At 48.6% G+C, this 21,822-nt stretch overlaps 1 protein-coding gene across 1 annotated transcript in view; it reads right to left on the reverse strand.

The window, feature by feature from the left end:
• Window positions 1-1,254: 1,254 nt before the first annotated feature.
• The window catches only part of LOC310753755 (inositol polyphosphate 5-phosphatase OCRL-like), a gene marked incomplete at both ends in the record, with an annotated part of 237,429 nt that continues 216,861 nt past the window's right edge, over window positions 1,255-21,822 (reverse strand). The window contains 1 exon segment of the mRNA XM_083595099.1: window positions 1,255-1,306. Within this exon segment, the coding sequence (XP_083451225.1) occupies window positions 1,255-1,306 (52 nt within the window).

Consider the following 21,822-nt stretch of genomic DNA (forward strand, 5'->3'; position numbering starts at 1 on the left):
AGGAAATACGCAGGCTGTGACACAAACATCCTGCAGCCTTTTAAGGTGGAACGGAAATATCCTAACACAGCGGGGAGAGCATGGGTCCTCCGCTGCCCACACCCTCCCTGCGCAGAAGGCTTCTGCGCAGGGAGAGTAGGCGGAGACTAGGCGTCAAAGAGCTTCTTTGCTGGAAGAAGTTCAAGAAACGCCCACTGACGGATTCTGCCAGCGATTGAGACAGCCATGAGTGAGTGGCTGTCTGGACAGAAAGAGGTCACCCAGGTAACGCAGCCAGGTGTGGCGCCAATTTACGCACGAGCAACCCCTAGAACCATTACAGCAATCCGTCAGTCTCTGACATTGCTTGTGCACAGCCCCGGAGAGGCAGCATGATGAGCCAAACAGGGACAGCCGGAGAGACGGAGCAACCAGCTGCAGTGCGGAGTCTGGTCAAGAGGAACCGAGACTTGGAGCAGCATGTAGCTATCCTGACGGCGCGGCTGGACGAAAGACGGACTCAGGATGTACAGGTCAGACCCACCCCCATCGCAAGGAAGGTACCGGGGCTGGTACACAAGTTTGGTGGGAAGCCCCAAGACTACAATGCTTTCCGAACGGAAGTACAGTACGCTTTGGAACTGCAGAAAGATGACTTTGCTGATGACGGGGAGAGGGTGGCTTACATTGTGGGGCATCTGCAGGATGGGGCGCGCGAATGGATCAGGCCCCTAATGGCGACGCAAAATGATGCCTTGAAGTACCGTAAGAAATTCTTCCAGGCAATGGATGCGATGTACTCCAGCGAGGTGGAGCAAAGTGTGACTCGGCAGGAACTGATGGAGTGCAAGCAGGGGAGCCAGTCCGTCAGAGACTACTGGTCGTGTTTTGTGATGTTAGTCCACTGGCTCGGGTGGGAGCTGGACTCTGAACCAATACAAATGTTGTTTGAGGAGGGTCTGTCCCCCACAGTGAAAGACGAGTTGTCCCGCGCGCCCCGACCACGGTCGCTGGATGAGCTCACAAAGGCTGTGCTTGCGATTGGCGTACGCCAGGAAGCGCAGGCTCAGGAGAAGCAGTAAATGAGAGGGGAACGTTTCCATGACTACCGCATTCCTGAGATTCCGAGACAGCCTTCCCAGGCGGCGGAGCCAATGGAAATTGATGGCGCGCGCGAGAGAGAGGTTTCAAACTCCAGTGAAGGTTGTAAAAGGGAGGGAAAGGAGTGGAAAACTACCAAGAAGTGTTTCCTCTGTCAACGACCAGGACATTTTGCTAAGGTCTGCCCTCAAAGAAAAGCCTGTCAAGGGATGGTGGGGGCTGCTGGCTGTGACAAGAAGGGGGAGGAAGGGCAGGCGCAGGGAAACGACAACGCCTGGCTGCCAACCAGCAGGGGCAGCAGCCAGGCCAGCAACCAATAAAAGTGCCCCAGCCTGACCCTCCCAAGGCAGCTATAGCCATAGAAGTGGTGCTAGAACTCCCGAATGGGCACCCCGTCAAAGTTAAGGGACTGCTGGATTCGGGCAGCTCGTGTAATTTCTTCAGCAGAGACTTCGCTCTGGAGCACCAACTCCACCTGTTGCCTCTAGATTTTCCCTTGCAAGTGACCACCATCGATGGCAGGGAACTTCGGGGGGGGGGGAGTGACACACCAGACCCCGCCAATGCAAATGAGAGTTTCCAGGCACACGGAGACCATTGCCTTTCACGTGGCCACACTGGCAGGACCCCCAATAATACTGGGGATGAGCTGGCTGGCACTGCATGATCCAGTAGTGTCATGGCATCAGCGGTCAGTCACCTTTGGGTCAGCTTACTGCTTAGGACACTGTCTGGGAGGGGAGAACCCAAGAATGACGGTGGCCAGGGTGGCTGGGCTGGCCATGGAACAAAAAGGGGAGGTGCCACCACAATATGCTGACCTGAAGGAAATCTTCAACGAGAAGGAGGCAGATAGACTACCCCCCCCACAGGCCCTTTGACTGCCAAATCAACTTACTCCCAGGGGCTCAGTTGCCGGTGGGTAAGCTGTATGCCATGTCCGACCGGGAGATGCAGGAGTTGCAGCAGTTTATTGACAAGAACCTGAAGAGGGGGTTCATAAGGGAATCAAAGGCGGTGGAGGGCAGTCCGGTGTTCTTTGTGGACAAAAAAGAGACTAATCAGCCCAGATTAGTCGTGGATTACCGGGCCTTAAACCTGGTGTCAGAACCCGTGACCTTCCCAATGCCCAGGATTGACGACATTTTAACATGGGTGAGGCAGGGGAAAATTTTTACCAAGCTGGACCTCAGGGGAGCATACAATCTGATTAGGATAAGGGAGGGGGACGAATGGAAAACTACCATGTTCACCCCCCTGGGGGCTTTTGAGTACTTAGTCATGCCATTTGGATTACAATCGGGCTCCGCCTGCTTTCAAGCATTCATGCACCACGTGTTGGGGCCCCTGCTGTACAAGAATTGCGTAGCTTTTTTGGATGACGTCTTAATCTATTCGGGCAATGAGAAGCAACACGTCAGAGACGTCAGGGAAGTGCTACAGAGACTGCAGAAGCATCAGGTGTGGGTCAAGCTGGAAAAATGCCAATTTCACGCCAGAGAGGTCGAGTTTCTGGGGTACAAGTTGTCAGACAAGGTCTAGCTATGGACCCAGGCAAGGTGAAGACAGTGCTGGAATGGAAAGCCCCCAAAACCCGGAAGGATGTGCAGAGGTTCTTAGGGTTCAGCAACTTCTACAGGAAGTTCATAAAGAACTTCGTGCACTTGACAGCGCCCATCACAGATTGTCTCAGTAGCAAAAAGAAGTTCGTGTGGACAGAAAGTGCCCAGCAATCCTTTGAAAGACTGAAGAAGGCGTTTGCTGCGGAAGAGCAGCTCCTGCACGTTGATCTGGAGAAGCCCATGAGACTGGAGACGGACGCGTCCGACGAGCCGTTGGTGCGGTCCTTTTGCAGCCCGGGGCCAAGCAGGGCTGGAGGCCGTGTGCCTTTTTCTCAAGGAAGCTGAGGAAGTCAGAGCAAAACTATACAGTGTATGACCGAGAACTGCTTGCGATCTGTGCGGCTTTTTGGCAATGGAGACATCTGTTGATAGGGGCGCGGCACAAGATCCAGGTTTGTACTGACCACAAGAACTTGGAATACTGGCGGACTGCGCGAGTGCTCAACCAGAGACAGATTTGATGGGCCCAGGAGTTCTCCAAGTTTTCCTTCGAGATACGATACGTGCCGGGAGAGGAAAACGTAAGAGCAGATGCTCTCTCCCGGAAACCGGAGTACATGGAAGGAGAGGGACCGCCGGAGATCCGACACGTGTTTCCCGAGGACCGATGGGTGTGGGGGGCAGCGTTGGTTGGGAAACGAGATCTGGCAGGGCTTACTAGAGACGATGCGTTCGCTCAAGCGAAAATCAGGGAACTCCGGGACGGAAGGGAAGACCATGGAGGGTTTGAGGAAAAGGAAGGGCTACTGTACTATAAGGGGGCACTGTATGTACCGGGGGAGACCTTGAGGGGGAAGGTACTTAAACAACTCCATGACAACCCAACAGCTGGGCACTTTGGACAGCACAAGACCATGCTGCTCGTCACCAGGCAGTTCTGGTGGCCAAAGGTGAGGGAAGACGTACGGGAATATGTACGGGGGTGCGACCGATGCCAGAGGGCAAAGGGGGAGAGGGCTGCCCCCGCAGGGTTACTGGAACCCTTACCTACACCGGGAAGGCCCTGGGAGGTGGTGTCCATTGATTTTATGACAGATTTGCCCAAGTCAAGGGGGAAGACAGCAGTCATGGTAGTAGTCGATCTACTGACAAAAATGTGCCATTTCATAGCTTGCTCACATGCGGTGACGGCAGAGGAGACAGCCAGGTTGTTTGTGGATCACATTTTCAGGCTGCATGGGTCTCCCTCGAGGGTAATTTCAGATCGCGGGAAACAATTTACTTCCAGGTTCTGGAGGAAGCTCATGAGCTGGCTACAGGTCGAGGTGGGCTTCTCGGCGGCGAGGCACCCGGAAACCAACGGAGAAGCAGAAAGAGCGAACAGTATACTCCAGCAATACCTACGCTGCTACGTCAGCGAGAGACAGAACGATTGGGTAGAGAAATTAGCGTTGGCTGAATTTGCGTACAATAACGCTGAACATGTGTCCACGGGAATGAGCCCGTTCATAGCCAATTATGGGTGTCACCCCAGGGCCTTCCCGGGGAGGGGGGAGGAAGGATGGAGTGTACCCGCGGCAGAGCAGTTTGTAGAAGAAATGGAGGCCTTGCACCAGCAACTCAAGATGAACTTGGAGCGGGCCAAGGAAGTTTACAAGAGGCAGGCGGACAAGCACCGTCGGGAGGGGAAGGCCATACGGGTGGGAGACCGAGTGTGGTTGTCAACCCAAGGGTTACCCCTAAAGGGAGGGTGCAAGAAGTTGCAGCTGAGGCGGCTGGGGCCTTTTGAGGTAACACAGCAGGTGAACCCCGTGGCATTCAAGCTCAAGTTGCCTGGCAGCATGAAGATACATCCGGTGTTCCATAGGTCCCTACTTTCACCGTACAGGGAGGGGCGGGAATTTCCGGGGCGGGAGGGAGGAGTCACCACCCACCCGCTGGTAGAGGAGAGGGAACACCGCAACCAAGCCATGGAAATACTCGACTCAAGGTGGCGAGGTCGCCAGGTGGAGTACTTGGTAGCTTGGGAGGGAGAACCCAGGTCAGAAAACACGTGGGTCCCCGCTGAATCAATCAATGATGGCTATCTGGTGGGAGAATTCCACAGTTTGTTCCCGGATAAGCCAAAACCACTAGCGAGATTCTGGGAGGAAGAATTTGGAACCACAGACGACGAAGGGGACTTTGTGGGTTTTCCTGCCTCCGAAGAGGAGGGAGGGGAGGAATCAGACTGGGAGGCCCACCCCGCGGGAAGAGATCTGAGCGGGTGGGAAGTGGGGTTTGAATCCTCAGAGGATGGTGACAGCTCCTTCAGGGGATTCCCCGCTTCGTCGGCCGAGGAAAGGGACGAGGTTGAATCGGAAAATCGGGCCGGGGGTGGAGGGGGTCCTGGGGGGGAGGTGGATGTCAGGGAACTGCCATCGGAGCCAGAGGCGGAGGGAAGGCTCCAGAGGAATGCCGGAGAAGGTCCCAGTAGGGAGAGAGGCAGCCCATCTGCTGGGGAAGGAAATCAGCGTAGCACCAGTGGAGAAGGGGGGCAGATGGGGGAATCGGCGAGGGGGCTCCAGGACTCCTCGCCGGAGACCAGCGGGGAGAGCACGGGTCCTCCGTTGCCCACACCCTCCCTGCGCAGAAGACTTCCGCGCAGGGAGAGTAGGAGGAGACTAGGCGTCAAAGAACTTCTTTGCTGGAAGAAGTTCAAGAAACGCCCACTGACGGATTCTGCCAGCCATTGAGACAGCCACGGGTGAGAGGCTGTCCAGACAGAAAGTGTTCACCCAGGTAACCTAGCCAGGAGTGGCGACAACTTACGCACGAGCAACCCCTAGAACCATTACACTGACATATATGATCCCCAAAATATTTTTGTGCCTCCACAACATAAAAATACGCATTGTTTTAAAAAAGTAATTTTTTGACGGACTGCTCTCACTGGTTCCCTGCGATGCCAAAAGGTGTCAAGGATATAAGTAACTATACAGCCTTTAGGGAAGTTTTTAATGGTTTATGATGGTTTTGCATATGTTGGAAGTCTGAGGCTGCCCCCCCTTGCCTTCCTTGCGGCATCCTTCTCAAAGAGCTAAGGCATGACTACGCTCACAGAGTTTAAATCCACCGTAAGGTGCAGCAATCAGGCCTCTGTTTCAACACAAAATACCAATGATCCTTATGCCAAGTGGGAGAAAGGTCGTCAACATGATGAACACACAAACCTTGGAGAGAAAAATGTAAAACAAAAAGCATCAGCAATTTAATTGGACTTAATGGAAGTCTCTGCTGATAAGAGCATGTGAGCAACGCAGATTTTCCAGACAGATGCAAAACCTAGAGCAGGAAACCTTAGACCTTTAGATATTGCTGGACAGCAGCTATGCTGGGGCTGATGGGAGTCCAACAACATCTGGAGCGTGTGCTGAGCTAGGAAAGCCCTCTAACTGGGAAACTGCAGAGCAGTCCTACTTATTCCAAGGCAACCCTCCAACTTAATTGGGACTTGCTTCTAATTCAGGTTGCACAAACCTGCAACCTTAAAAAGCATTTGTAGAAGTCGCAGTCATCCTATGTTATAGCTACACTTTGCTCCTAACTGCCTGAAAGTGGTTTCTCTAGCCTAGGCTGGGGTATCCCAGACAAAGGAAATAAACAGGGCAAAATCCTAAACCACCACATATAACACAAAGATGTCTCTCACCTGGTTGTAGGTCAGAAGTCTCTGAAGCTCATTTTTAGTGATCAGATGACAATGCTGGAAAAAAGCAAAGCAACCACAGCTACAGGCTAGCTCACGGGGTCGGGGGTCGGGGGGCAGCCTGCTGCCACTTCCTGCAATATGTAGTAAGACTGATAACTAGGATTGGGCAGTATGATCATATTAGGCTAGTGCTCTGTGAACTAGACTGGCTCTTGAACTGCTTCCAGGCCCAATTCAGAGCATCCCATTTGGCCTTTCAAGTGTTTCAAGGTTTGGCAAAAGGGTACCAGAAGAAGGCCCACTTATGTTTGCACTGCCTCTCCACTGACTAGAATCCCTTTCCCAGGGAACTCCTGCTCTTTCAAGCATGGCAGGGCCTTTTCAGTCATGGCACCCTACCTTTCAGAATAATCTCCCAAAGAGGTTCACCTGGCCCCTGCTTTGATGTCCTTTCAGCAAAGACTTTTAGAATTTCCCCTGGTTCTTGAATTCATGGGCAGGGCTCTTGTGGCCCTCCAAACCCTGCTGTAGTACACAGGAACATAGGAAGCTACATTATATTGAGGCAGACCATTGACCCATCAAGCTCAGGACTGACTACATGGACTGGCAGCAGCTTTCAGGCAGAGATCATGCCCAGCCCTATCTGCACACACTGGTGACTGAGCCGGGAACCTTCTCCATGAAAAATGGCCGCTCTGCTTTTGCGTTACTGCCCTTAACAAACTGCAACTCCCACCCCAATCACTGGAGAAGTTGCCCACATTTGCTATAATCTAATCTAATACATCTCTGCCACTCGGTTTATCTTGCTCTCTACTGGCTGCTCTAGTAGAAACCTTAGTGGTGCAGCTGCAGCAGCAGGGATTGCCGACACTGCACCCTCCTGGTGTTGCTGAAGTGGAACTCTCATGAGCCCCAGTCAGCAAGGCCAATTCTTAGCAATTATGGGAATTTTGGTCTATCAACATTTGGAGAGCACTATGCTGCCTGCCATAAAGAAGGCTGATCACCGAAGAATTGATGTTTTTGAATTCTGGTGCCGGAGGAGACTCTTGAGAGTCCCATGGACTGCAAGAAGATCAAACCTCTCCATTCTGAAGGAAATCAGCCCTGAGTGCTGACTGGAAGGACAGATCCTGAAGCTGAGGCTCCAATACTTGGCCACCTCATGAGAAGAGAAGACTCCCTAGAAAAGACTCTGATGTTGGGAAAGATGGAGGGCACAAGGAGAAGGGGACGACAGAGGACGAGATGGTGGGACCGTGTTCTCGAAGCTACCAGCATGAGTTTGACCAAACTGTGGGAGGCAGTGGAAGACAGGAGGGCCTGGCGTGCTCTGGTCCAGGGGGTCACGAAGAGGCGGACACGACTAAACGACTAAACAACAACAAATGCTGCCTACCCTGCGCTACACACAGGCAGGAAAGTTACAGAAACATGACTCAATTTGCTTCTCCAGATAGCGGAGACCAACAAGTTACATCAGCCAAGGCTCTCTCCCTCCAAGCCCTCGAAACGCACTCGTGTTTCATGATTGTAAGCCGCGGCAGACCCTGGTCAGGGGGCAGGAAGCTCATCTGGGCACAGATATCCTTGTAATCCTGGTTTCGGCGCCCAAAGTCTTCCACGTGGGCAGCAAGGTGGGAATTGACCATGCAGAAGCTGGTATTGTTGCAGACAAGCCTCACGGCCACACACCCCTTGTTACCCTGCAGGGGCGGAGCAAAGATGGCTGTTAGTGAGCAAGCAGGAAAGAGGGGGAAACTGGTTGGCAGAGATTAGAAAAACAGATAGACAGACAGAAAGATCGACGTAGGGAATTCCGCCGTCAGGGTCTACTCCCCATTTTCCCCATGATGCCTGTGCCCACTGTCTCCCTCATCACTTCCTTGATGCAGCTGAGCTGGTCCTTCCTGACAAAGATGAGCACCAGCTGCACCTAGAAGATGCAAGGTACTGGGATGTCTATCAGCTCTGTTCATTGCTTGCTGTCCTGGGCTGGCTGGATGCAGATAGGAGTGGCAGGTGGCACCAACTGGGGATCCCCCAAGGGAAGAAGGCTCAGAGCCAGGGAACTGGTGGGGGGGTCGTCCGAGGGAGAAGAGGGAGCAGACTGTGAGCAAGAGGAGGTGTTGGAAACTGAAGAGGCAGGAGGGCAGGAAGATTCTGTGGCAAACAGCAGTCCAGAATCCGAGGCAGAAGTGGAGGCTGGAGGCGGGGGTCAAGAGGCAGAGATCAGGCAGGCTGCTGAAGAAGCCAGGGGGTCTCCCCATCCTGCTGTGATCAGCTCCCCTCCCTGCTGGTCTCCCAGAACACAGAGAAATTAAGAGGAGGGAGCAAAGACAGGCAAGGTGTCAGAGTCTCAGGTTGCTTGGGAAGGACCAGGGGGAGGAGGAGACTTCAGAGAGTGGTGGGAGGGTAGCAACCTTCAGCCTTCACAACTACCTCACTGGGGCAAGACCTGTTGGGAAAGGTTTCTGTGATCACGAGGCCTGCACGGTTTGGGTTTCTTTGAATAAAGAATGTTGGCTTCTTTTGAATAAAACACCACTGACACCAGGTGTTTTTTTCTTGCTGACCTCCTCCTCCTCCTCCTCCTCCTCACTCCAGCTCCTGACAGCTGTCTGGCTGCTGAAGAAATGGGTGGGGTTGGACTTACTTTCTTGTACTTGGATTTGGAACGCAAAGCCTTTTCCACAGCTGTCAGCCACTCTTGCTCCTTTGTCGAGTCCAAGTAGAAGAAAGCCTCTGTGCTCAGGTCCAGCTCCTGGAACCGAATGCCCAAGTGCCAAAGAGAAGGATGTGGAACTGCAGGAATAGGACTCCAATCGGAACAGACGTGCTGGTTAAATATGCAAAGACAACAGGAGTGTGCAAGGGCAGGCAAGATCAGGACCAAGAACAAACAAATAATACCAGCCACTTCTTCCTCAGCTTAGCTATTCTGGGCCCCAAAGGAGCTTTGCTAATGAAAGAAAAAAAGCTTTTTCCTTGTATTTTTTAAGATGTGTCAGCCAGCCTGATATTTAAGCACTATCCCAGTAGCCACAGGCAACCAGAAATTCTTTGAAGGCAAGTGAGTTGGTTGATCTCTCCATTCTTCCTTCACCTGGCAACCTGGTTTCCAGGCTGGCTTTCCGGGAGCAGAAAACCACCTCTCAGATCTGCTGTGCCAAGCTTGTTTGCTAGAAGATTACCCCGTAACACCCTTGTCCTCTTTGCAAACCTCCTATATGGCTAGCCTTCTGTGTTTCCATGCTGGCCATGAATGAATGGGCATTCCCCACTCTGAAAACAGCACAGAAATACAGCCTGTCTAGTAAAGTGGTAAAAAGAGCAAACTAAACAGCCTCTGTAAAACAGATTGTTTCTAGTCATGACAGTAGGAGGGCAGTTATCTGCAAGACTGTATTCAGTACTGTTCGTGCCTGCAAAGCTTTCGGGACAGACATACTCCAACCCTTCCAACCAGTGCCCCCTAACTTCCAGCTGAAACCAGGTACCTTTTTCATACCACAAATGTTCTTCAGTGGTGAACCATGGCATCTCAAATTCCAGGGGAGCCCTGTACGATGCCAAAATTCAGTGCCCCACGCCTCTCAACGTCTATTCAACATCATAGTTGTGGTGTCCCCTGTGGGGCCCGCAAGGCTTCACGCCGGTGTGACCAAACCAGTTGCACTCCCCTAAATCCATCTAAATGTTATGGGGGGGATTTGTCCCACTTAAGTTGCACTTTATAGCTCAAGAGGGCCCCTCTGGCTGATAATAATATAGTAGCACAGGGGACGCATCACAGAACAACTTGCAAAGCAAAATGACATGTAGTTGGTCCACCACAATTGCAAGATTATTGCATCCTTCAGGAATGGTGTGTCCAGCTCCATCTGAGTCATCATCCAGGCACGCTGTGGAGCTGCATGGATGAGAGATGGGCATCTTTGGCCAGTCAGGGGTGAAGAGCTGGCAAGATCCCCTGTACTGAGCAGAAAAGCAAACTCTTTGGCCTCCGAGATCTCTCCCAACTCTCAGCAGCCCTCACTGTGAGCCATACTAGAGGAATTTTGTCCTGCTTTTGCTGAGCTACAACACAGGAGCGCACCCCCAGGGGGCCATGATGTGGTAACCCTGGCGAAGTATTGCAGAGCAACTGAGAAAGCAGAATGATGTTTGCGTGGACAGTCCATTAGAAAGCTGCACTATTATTGCATCGATAGCACATTGCAGAATACGGCCCCCCTCCAGCAAAAACATCCGTCTGGAGGCACAGTAGCTTTCATTTCGGAGGTTATGGTTTTACATCTTCCTATTTATTTATTTATTTATTCAAAATTATTGATTTATTTCATAAAATTTATACACACCAGATGGTAAGAAACAACAAAGCCGTTTACAGAAAGATAAAACCATAAAATCAGGAAAAACCTACAGTACATTAAACGCTGAAAAAGTGAATACCAGAATAGATCAGAACTCACTCCCAAGGTAAGGGGAAGAGACAGCTTACTCTATGATGTTAACCCTTCATGCACTAATTAGACTGAAGCATGTTGGTTATATGAGACTGGTTATCCCACACAACATGCTCTCACGCAACCCATGCCCTCCAACTGAAAACCCATTTCCTGGACAATATCAACATTGTGTTTTGTGCCTGTGAACTGCACAGTGAATATTTTTATTAGAAAAGAAAACAGCCCGGTGTTTCAGCTTCTCAGAGTTGTTTTATTCAGTGCGCTGCTACAGCTTTTCACACCCAAATCCTCCAAAGGAATCTGCCAAAGTGCTTTTCCAGGCAAAAGGGGGCAGAGGGAGAGAAACCAAGAACCTCAAATTCACTAGACCAGGGATGGGGAATTGTGTGGCCCTCTAGATGTTGTTGGATTCCATCACCCCTGACCGTCGGCCATGCTGGCTGAGGCAGAAGGCCATTGGATCTGGCAATATCTGGGAGCCCACAAGATTCCCAGCCTCCGCCCTACACAAACAACCAGGCACTCAGCTGTGAGGCACGCCTCTTACCGGAGGGAGGGTCACTCCAGAGGCAGCTGTGGCATGAGGGTGCTGGATCATGTCTTTGTGGGCACATCTGAGGGTTAAAGAGGACCTCCTAGGAAGCATGCTTGGAGATCTTCCTTACCAGGTGGCTCTCTGGCAAAAGCAGAACAGTACTAACGGCCATATGGAACCACACCTCAAAGCTGGATCAGACTTTCCAGATCCTGCAGCCTACATCAGGAGGAAGACTGGGGCAGAGGGGCCTAGAGTGGGAGTCAGAGCTGCTCTTAGGGCTGCATGTCTGAAGCATGGGCAGAAATCTTTGGGTGTGAGGTTGCATGGGGCTGTCTCTTTGTGTTTTGCTGGTGCCAAGCCGCCAGCCAGCCACAGGCAGGCAACCAACTGGATTCAGGGGCAAGCTCCTTTGCAAAGCCAGTCTGACTTCACCAAATGCAATGGCAGAGTGACCATCCGGCCCGTGTTCTGCTTCGCTGTGAAATGGCGTGTGTTCCTCAACCCAGAGAACCTCTCGTTCAACGTCAAGCTGGTCTAAGGAAGAAAAGCATAAGAGTTAGTCTTGAATCCCCACACACATGTGCTTGGAGATGCCTGCACACCGCACACGTAAAGCACATCTCCTCCCACCCACACCCAAAAAGTCCTGGAAACAATGGTTTGTTAAGGGTGCTGGGAATCGTAGCACTGTGAAAGGAAAACTAAGGTTCTTAGGATTCTTTGGAGGGGGTGGAATGTTGAATACACAGCGGCCACATGGACGGATGGACACACCCACACACCCCAGCATAGCTTCAACGTTTAGCACAAAAAGTCTTCAGCCAGATGTCATGCAACCCTTTGGCAGGGGCAACTTATAATTTTATTGATTTTCCATAACAACAATTAAAAAGGCGGACAATCTTGCAACGGAGTGTTGCCATTTAAACTGCTGGTGTGACGTAGGAACCCGAACAAAGAAAAGGAACCAACTACCCAGAGTCTGCTTCCGATTGCCCTTGTTCTCCTTTTTTAAAATAATAATAATAATAATAATAATAATAATAATAATAATAATAATATTTATTACTTTTCCAGGAATTTAAACACTACAAAACAAAATAAGCCATACAATACAATACTAAAACACTGCATAACATAACATAAAAACACTACATAACACTAACACAACAAAATAAAAACAATTTAGAACACATCACTTATTCACTTATTTCAACAACCTCCTCACACCTCCCTTTTTGTATTCCACTTCTGTTAATTGTTTCAGCAATTCCTTTCCATCTTCCTCTGTTTTCTATCCTACAATTATCTTAACATATTCTAACCTTATTTTTTCCTTTAATACTCTAATAATCTATTTGTACTTAGTTCCTTATAGCATTTCTACTAAAGCCATATAACTTCATTTCCACATTTTTCTAACATTCATTAATTTTACAGTATTTCTGTAAATAGTCTTTAAACTTTTTCCAGTCTTCTTCCACCGACTCTTCTCCCTGGTCTCGGATTCTGCCAGTCATTTCCGCCAGGGCACAAATTACGTGGCTGTGTTGATTTTGACGCATCTCTTCTGAGTAAAACTCAGTTGACTACTCCTCACAGGATATCATGGAATTGTAGAGTTGGAAGGGACCACAAGAGTCATCTAGTCCACCCCCTGCAATGCAGGAATATTTTGCCCAACGTGGGGCTCAAACCCACGACCCTGAAATGCAGAGTCTCACACTCTACTGACTGAGCTATGGGCAGATATCTTGTTTGATAAATGTGTCCCTTGGAAACATTTTGGTTTTATCCTCTCTGCAGGAGTTGCTATGCCTGATCATTCCATCTAGTTCTGTCGAAAGAGTGGTGGGGGTTGTTTTCTGATTTCTTAATTGTGAATATTTGGGGGGAGGGGAGGCATGGGTGGAAAGGAGATACTCAGATGGACCAGAGTGAAATTGGGGCTTCGGGATGGCTTGGGGAATTCTCAAAGTGTCACATCCAAACCAAAACTCTGGGTTGTTGGATGCCCCTGCCTTCTGTCATCATTTGAGTTTTCCTCTGCTTCCCTTTCAAGCTGCTGTCTGGAAGGAGGCCAAAGCCCACTTAAAAATAAGAATGATTATAAGAAAGCATTCATTCAACAGCCAGAGTTGAATGAAGACGATGTGCTAGGAGGAGAATGAGCTAATTAAACCATTCTGCAACACACACACACACACACACACACACACACACACACACCAGCATAGCTTTAACGTTTAGCACAAAAAGTCTTCAGCCAGATGTCATGCAACCCTTTGGCAGGGGCAACTTATCATTTTATTGATTTTCCATAACAAACAATTAAAAAGGTGGACAATCTTGCAAAGGAGTGTTGCCATTTTAACTGCTGGTGTGACGTAGGAACCCGAACAAAGAAAAGGAACCAACTACCCAGAGTCTGCTTCCGATTGCCCTTGTTCTCCACCTCCCTCTATGCTAATCAGCCGCAAACAAGAGTTCAGATTTGAAAGCCTTGTTATCACCTCATTCCCTTCAATTAGCCAGCTGCTCTGGCAGATGACATCAGTTCCTTCCCGCTCCCAATATTCCTGCTCCTAGCCTGGTTAGCCCTAGCCTGGAAGCTGAATCTCAGGGGAACGCCTTTGGGCTGGGAAGGGCTCATCTTTTCTGGGCCTCTTCTCCCCCTCAGGAAGGGGTGCTTGGCTCCTGGCCTGTGAAATGCGTTCAAAATGTAAAGATGCCTTCTTTCCAGGGAGCCAAGGGAGAAGGGGGGAATTTGAAATACCTCCAAACCTTCCCACGTCAGAGATGCAGGAGTTGCGTCACCTCGAACTTCCTCAGGGATGAAGCAGCTTCATATAAAAGGATGTCACATAGAGGAGGGAGAAAGGTTGTTTTCTGCTGCTCCAGAGAAGCGGACACGGAGCAATGGTTCCAAACTACAAGAAAGAGGATTCCACCTAAACATTAGGAAGAACTTCCTGACAATAAGAGCTGTTCGGCAGTGGAATTTGCTGCCAAGGAGTGTGGTGGAGTCTCCTTCTTTGGAGGTCTTTAAGCAGAGGCTTGACAACCATATGTCAGGAGTGCTCTGATGGTGTTTCCTGCTTGGCAGGGGGTTGGACTCGATGGCCCTTGTGGTCTCTTCCAATTCTATGATTCTATGATTCTATGAAAACGAAACATCCCACCTGGGCACGGTTTCTGAGAGAGCAACAGCAGAAGACCCAGACTCTGGCAAGATGAGCATTTGCCCAGTGGATTCTGGCCGGTCCATGAGGGCAGACAAGGGATGGCTGCGGTGGCCGCCAGCCCCTTCCCACTCCATCTCAGATACAGAACGCATTTGCTCTGCCACTCCTTGGCTCTGGCGCCACCTACTGTTGGCCTCCTTGCGTTCCACCCTCCCAGTCCCAATGAGCACCATCCACCCCTGCTCCAGAGGCGCAGAGCAGTAGTTAGGTGATCTTGCGCCCCGGCAGAACCGTCCAGATTGCGCCCCCAGCCACGGACAAGTTAGCTCTTCTTTCTGCCTCTCCTCCACCCCCCCCTCCACACATTCAATTCACCCTGGAAATACAAGTATTAAAAAGTAAAATGTTAGAGATTTCCCCCCACCCCATAGCAATATAATTGGATTCAGCTAGCTGGTCAGTCTACTTTCGGTTTCACTCCTGGCTCCTTGTTAAATTAATACTGCATCAGAAACTTCCCAAGCAGATATCCAAAGTTCTTTGGCATTTCTCCAGTTGTTAATGAGATGTCTCTTCTAGTCCAGGGGAGTCTTTTGATCGTCTTCCAGGAAACCAAGAGTCGAAAGCCTTGATTTTCCTTTTTTTCTTTTTCCAGTCATTTCCACACAGTTAGTCATTATTAGAGTTATTAAAACCTTACTATATTAACAAATGCATTTTTTTTAGTCTCCCTTGCTTTCCTGGTGACCTTCAGCTTAAACACAAACTGCTCTGGAGTGAGAAAAACCCATCACACTCAAAAAGCCCAGCTGGAGGGACCTGGAAGTGTGCGCGGAAGAGCAATTTTGTAGTGGGTTTGTTGCACAGGAGCACCAAGTTCACTAACTGGCTGATTCAGATTGAATCCCATTCAAAAAGAGTGCAATGGTGTGCTTTTCAGCCAGCCATCTGGCTGCTGCAACTATTCCCTGGGTGCCACCACACTGTCCTGTCTCTGTGTTTGGAAGGGAATGGGAGCTATGCTCCCCCCGGAGACACTCCACTCCTTCTTCCTTAGCTGTGTTGCTCAACAGTTGAGGCAACCTTCACAGTTCTGGGATGCCGAGGAAGCGAACCAGTAGTCAAGTTCATCTATACTGGCTCAGTATGACCTATTCTGACAGGTGCTGCCTTTCATATTCATGCCCAAGAGCCTTTCTGCTCCAGAGATCTGGGGCTGATCCTGGGATCTGCACACCAGCCTGGTAGTGCACTTGGCTCTGGCTGGCTTCAGGAGCTGCTCATTGCCATGGCACCCGCCATTTTGCCTCGCCGGAAGTCCCCATATGATGTGTCTTGTGCCGTTGAACCAATCACGCAACATTCCTTCCCTACTAATAAATCTACAACACTTAAAATATAAATCTGGGGACCTTATATGAAATTCGGGGACATTCCGGGGACGGATTTTGTTGGGGATAGATTTGTAAATCCGGGGACTGTCCCCGGGAGACGGAGACATCTGGCAATCATTCCGTAATAGGGCTTCTCCTGCCTTTGCCAGTATGTCAGCCTTCTCAGCCTCCTTAAAGAGGGCGTTCAGAAGCACTTGTACGTCTGGCCATATGGGATTGTGAGTGGAGAAGGTGGCGCAGTCTGGATGAGTCCCTCTGTCTTGCTCTTTGGTCACTGTGACCGAGCACCATTTGGGGCCGATCAGGATCTATGGGGAAGGGGATCCACCCAGAAGTTGTGGAGGGAACGGGAAGAGAAGCTTGGTCAAGAGACTGGCTCATGTCAGAAGGAGGCCTGACTGAATCCTTGGCGAAGCCCAGGGCAGGGCAGGAAGTCAGCATTGCCCAGCGGGAAGGCATTCGGAGGCAAATCATCAGCAAGGAGCAGAAAATCCCCTCCCCTTCCCTCAAGAAGACTGAAGAATCTCCAGTCGGCCTTCAGGTGAGTTCAGCATCCCAGGTCTCTGGGGTGTTCCTGTCCATTACAAAGCTGACTCGAGGCTCCGTCAACTGAGCCCCTACACTCCTTGCGTACATGAAAGGGGCACAGAAAGGATGGGAGGCAGCCTTTTCCTGGAGCCGTCTTACCTGCAGCAGTTCACTCGCTGGCTGCTGACCCTTTTCCTCCATCACCTGGATGATCCTCTCAAGAGAGGAGAGTTTCCTGCAGAGTCTGGCCAGCTGCTCATCCCTTCTCCCTGCAATCTCCTTCTCCACCTCTTCCACATGATTCAGCAGACGCTTTTCTTCTTCTTCTTCTTCTTCCAGGAACTGGCGCAGTTGTCTCAACTTCTCCACAGTCTTCAGCCTCTCCGGTTCTGAGGAGGTCTGAGTGAGGAAGATGGTCAGCCTTCAAAAAATCAGCAAGAGAATTAGGATTTGAATTGAACTGCTTCCACCCTCTCAGCTCACAAGTCCTCAGGCTTCTCCTTGACTGCTTTTCACATAATAAACAACAATGGGAAATAAACTCCATTTAGCTGCATTCAAAGGTGAACTTACCTAATTCGCAATTCTTGGAAAAATATGGAGACCAAAACAGCAATCTTTTGAAATTCACACCTCTGAATTTGTCAAGGTTGACCCAGCCAGGTAATGTTCACAAAAAATGAATTTATGAGGGGAAAGCACGTATCAAACTATTTATACGAGAAGGTAGCCACCCTAGCATTTGATTCATTTTCAGAATAATAAATAAATAACAAACCGATATGGAAAAAGGAGAAATGAGAGAAGTTGAAATGGGCAGATTTCCCCCTCCCTCCTCAGCTTCTTGAAGTGCTTGTTCCCTCACTAGTAACAAGAGTGACACTTCCAAAGAGGTCTTTGCTTTCTTTGTCTAGGTCTGCTTGATAGGCCAGAATTTCCCCTCTCTCTTTCCTCCGAATCTCCAGGCGGCGACAGATCTCTCCCTGACAAGAAAAGGGAAAACTCAGCTTTGATTGAGACACAAAGAGAGATGAATATTATACTGGCTTCTTGGGTCCAGTGGCCTTGCTATAATAGCAAAGTAATTTACTGGAGGGGAAAAAAAGTACAGAACACATACATAAATACCGTAAGTAGTTATCATGACAAAAGAATATCCAGGTAAACCCATGAACAGCCAGGTAAACCCATCAACAGGTTTCCTGCCAGACAGGAGTCTGTTGTAGGCCGCCCCTTCTGTGATGTATGTATGATGTATGGAGGGGTGGTCTTGGGCTCCAGGTGGGCAATTTCAAATTTCTATATAAGGACTTGGTTTGGGGTCTCCTCCTCCCTCCTGCGTGGGGGGGGTGAGCACCCTGTTGCAACAGGTAATAAAGATCTGGCTTACTAGCTGCTTTGCTTCTCAATATTCTCTGGTTGGCCTCTGTTATTTTCTCCTACCGATAGAGAAGCTACAAAAGGACTCTATATGGGCTCTGAGGTACCCCAGAAGGGAAAAGGAGCCCCCAGTCCCCACCCCCTTGCAGCTGACCCCTTGCTGCTATCTGCTTGGCAGGGTATAGAGGAGGCATCCTGCTAGCCAAAGGAGACATGGACTTAGTTGTGTATGTACAATTCACATTTGTAGTGTTCTAAATATGTACAAAGCAACCTTGCTGGGGGATGTGGATGAGGTTAACCCTTTCTCTCCCTGCCATGGTCCCAACCCAAATCTTTGAAGCTGCTGTATTTCAAGGGAAGATCCCTTGGCCCCCCCTGGCAGAGAGAAAGACTTCGACTCCCTCCTCCCAGCCATCCCAGCAGCCCTCAGGCTTCCCCTTGGCTGCTTCTAAGGTAATAAACAACCACCAATTAATACCATGCCTACTTTGGATCTGAGAATTAAGAAGATCACCTGCCAAGAAGAATATACAGCTATTCCCCCCCCCCCCCTCAAGGTACCTTGTATTCCTCGACAGCCTCTTCCAGAGGAATCACCTCGTGGTGTTGGTGCTTCTTGGATCTGCCCCAAACCACACAGATGGGGGCTTCATCCTCCTTGCAAAAGAGATTCAGGGGCTCCTGGTGCTTCTCACAGACTCCTCCTTTCCCTCTTGAAGACTGAGGGTCTTGGCTACTTCGACAAAGGTAGCCAATTGTCGATTGCGGACGAGGCTCCTTCTCTGGACTCCAACTCGGCCTTGAGGACAGGAAGCCAGCCTCCTTTTTGCCCTCTGCACTGGATCAGGCCGGACCGGCAGAAGTTGTGCCCACACTCTGGGATGGTTCCTGTGTCGTAAGAGAGTCAGGGTAAGAGAGGGGAATGAAGGAGAAGGACCCTACCAATATCAAATAGATCGTATTCTGCCTTCACACCCTACAAGAAGGTCAACGGTGCCTTGGGGAATGGATCCTTTTTCGCTGTATCTTTCTCATTGACTTTAAGAATGGATCTGAATGTATTTTTTGACTCAAATGTATTTTTCCTCAAAATGCTGTACTTTTCTAAATGTATCCAAATCTATCCGAATGGGTTTTTGTATTTCCCCCCAATCTCATCGCCTAGAGAATGTTCCCTAAATGTAACAATCACTTGTTCCAAATGTTATTGATTCTAATGTATTCGAGTGTATACTTTTATGGGGAAACGTAGCTAGGAAAATGTGGCGAGATATATATATATATTGCTTATAGTGCCTTTGAACGGTCAACGTTCCACCCTCTATCCTTTCACGAGCTGCCAAAAACACTCTCCACACCACACTGCCATCTACTGGGTCTACAAATGATACCATGAATACACACAAATACAAGCTCTAAAATAAATTAGTTTTCTTTTCCCATAAGTATGCACACCCGAATTGATAGCTATGCAGAACAGGATTCCCCCCCTCCCTCCATCGGATAGCTGCCTGCGCGGCTGTCTTTGAGGGGGGTGGAGGGAGGAACGGGCGGGATCGACATCGGATGCCTGCCTGCCTGCCTGCCTGAACATGCCGTGCCCCCGGGGGGCGCTGCGACCGGCGCCCATTGGGAAGGAACAAGACAGGAAAAGGAAGGAAATGGGAGAGGTTTTTGTAAGGCCCCACTTTTCACATGGTGTCCTGTTGTGTGGTCGGAAAGTACTCTTTATTGTTTGATTTGGGTTAATGTCAGAATAAAAGCGAGTTCCTTCAGAATAACACATTCCTTTTTATCTTACCAATTTCTCATATTGTAAGAAGCGGAAGAAGAAACCATAGAGAGCATTCATATTTTCCTTCTGATCAATGAAGTCAAACGTTACAATTATCCATTTTAGAATGAGCACCTATAGGGAGAAGACAGAAGTAAGCCAAAGCAAGGCCAAGACAACAAACCCCTTCTGTTTTTTTTGTTTTTGTTTTTTTTTATAATAATATTTTTTTATTAGATTTTAACAAGAAAAAAGGTTACAAAACCATAAACAACAACAAAATAAACACCGGAAAAAAGAGAGAAAAAAAATACAAACATCAAAAATTCAACACAAAAAGAAAAAAAAAAAAGAAGAGAAGAAAAAAGAAAAAAGATAAGAAAAATAAAAATCCCTCTTTTCAATTTCTCACCATTTTTTTACTTATTTTCCTGACTTCCTCCCACCTCCCTCTTTGTATTCCATTTAAAGATTTGTTCAGCAAATTCATACCTCTTACCTTACCCTTAATTATATATCCCCATATAATATCCTCATATTTTCATTTATAATCAAACCATTCTTACAAATTCTTATTTCACCTTATTACTCAAACCACTTCATTTTTACAATAATTTCATTAATTTTATCTTATCCTCAAATCATTAAACTTTCAAAATTTAAACCAAATTTTGCTAAAGCCAATTACATCCTTTCCAACATCTTTTAATGTTTCATTAGTATTAAACTAATTCCATAAATATAAGTTTATTACAAAAAGCATTTCTCATTCTAAGTTAATCCAGCGTCCCTTTTCCTGGTTCACGGCAATGTCAGTCCATATATCATTATATCCTTGTCAATCAGGTGTCCTAATGTCTGAGGCTCTCAAGTCACTTCCAAGCCCCTTCTGCGAGTTTTCTTGTTCCTGTTTGTAATTGCATACATCCTTGTTCCCTGTTGAGTTCTTTCGCCTTTCCTTCTCTTTCTCCTTGGGGGGCCAATCTCCGGGTAATTCCGTACAGTAACATTCTTCATTTCCTTTTATCCAATTGTCCCATTCCCCGGTGTTGCACTCCCCAGTGTTTAGTTTGTAATCCAAAGAGTAATTGTTCCAAAAAAGATCTTCCACTTGTTTCACAGTCCCACCAGAAATAGAAATTTTCTTAAATCCAAAGTTTAGCCAGTGTCCTCCAAATTCCATCTTCCAGTATTGCAGCTTTTGGTCATGTGAGACTTTAATTCTCTGTGTCTTTTGAGATACATTCACAATCTCTTCCATCTTTCTCTGCCCTTGCACTTGCCCTATTGAACCAGTTTCCTGAATAGATTGTTGTGCAGTTTCTGTAGCTGCATTTTCCATTGGCACCTCTTTGCTGACTGCAGCTGTTGTATAGTCCATCTTTTGATTCATCAAAGACACTTTCTCCTCCAGCTGTTGCAGCACATCATATATTTTGCCCAGGGCAGATAAAACTTCCTCTCAAATCATTTCTGTCAAGGTCAGGGAGCTGGTCCCACGGTCTAATTTTCCCAGTTACAATGTTCTCTTTATAGTTTAGAGCAAACACACTGGCTGGCTTCCTCTAGGGGGTGTAGTTACTTTTTGGCATCCATTTTTAAATTGTATCCAACAAGGAAAAAATTACTTTCGATTTTCAGATACTTTGTTTCCTTTCAATATAAAACAAACAGGCAGAAAGCAGCACTGGAATTATTTTTTCCCTTTTCCAGTTCTATATGTCAATTTTTCTATTTTCAAATTGTAGATATCACCGACAGTTTCTTTCCTGTCATTCCGTCCCCAGGTTAGGGACAGTGGAAGCTTATTTTCTTAACTCTCTCTCTGCAGGATTAGAAAGTCAAATTTTCTCCCCCTTTCCTCCTGCTGTCTAGGGGGGTTTGATGGTTAAAAGTGCAGGAAACTTCAGGCTATCTGTTTTCCCGGCTTTTAGCTTGTAAAATCTTTGCTTTGATCTTTATACAAAGGACGGGAGGTGGACTTCCTTTTTGCACCGTCCCGTTTCAGGTCAAATTCAAGGCTATATTTTAATCCAAAATTTTCAATTGTCCTACTCACGGGTTGTTGTTTAAAATCCGAGTTGTCACAGGAAGAAGGACAGCACTCTCCGACAACAGCTGTGCAGCTTCGCTCCGCAGAAGTAGCGACTGACTCTCAGCACCGCGCCAGCCCCCGTCTCACTCCGGAGCCCTTTATAGGGTTCCTTTG

Source organism: Podarcis filfolensis, assembly GCF_964270895.1.
Source record: "Podarcis filfolensis genome assembly, chromosome: W".
Classification (NCBI taxonomy): domain Eukaryota; kingdom Metazoa; phylum Chordata; class Lepidosauria; order Squamata; family Lacertidae; genus Podarcis; species Podarcis filfolensis.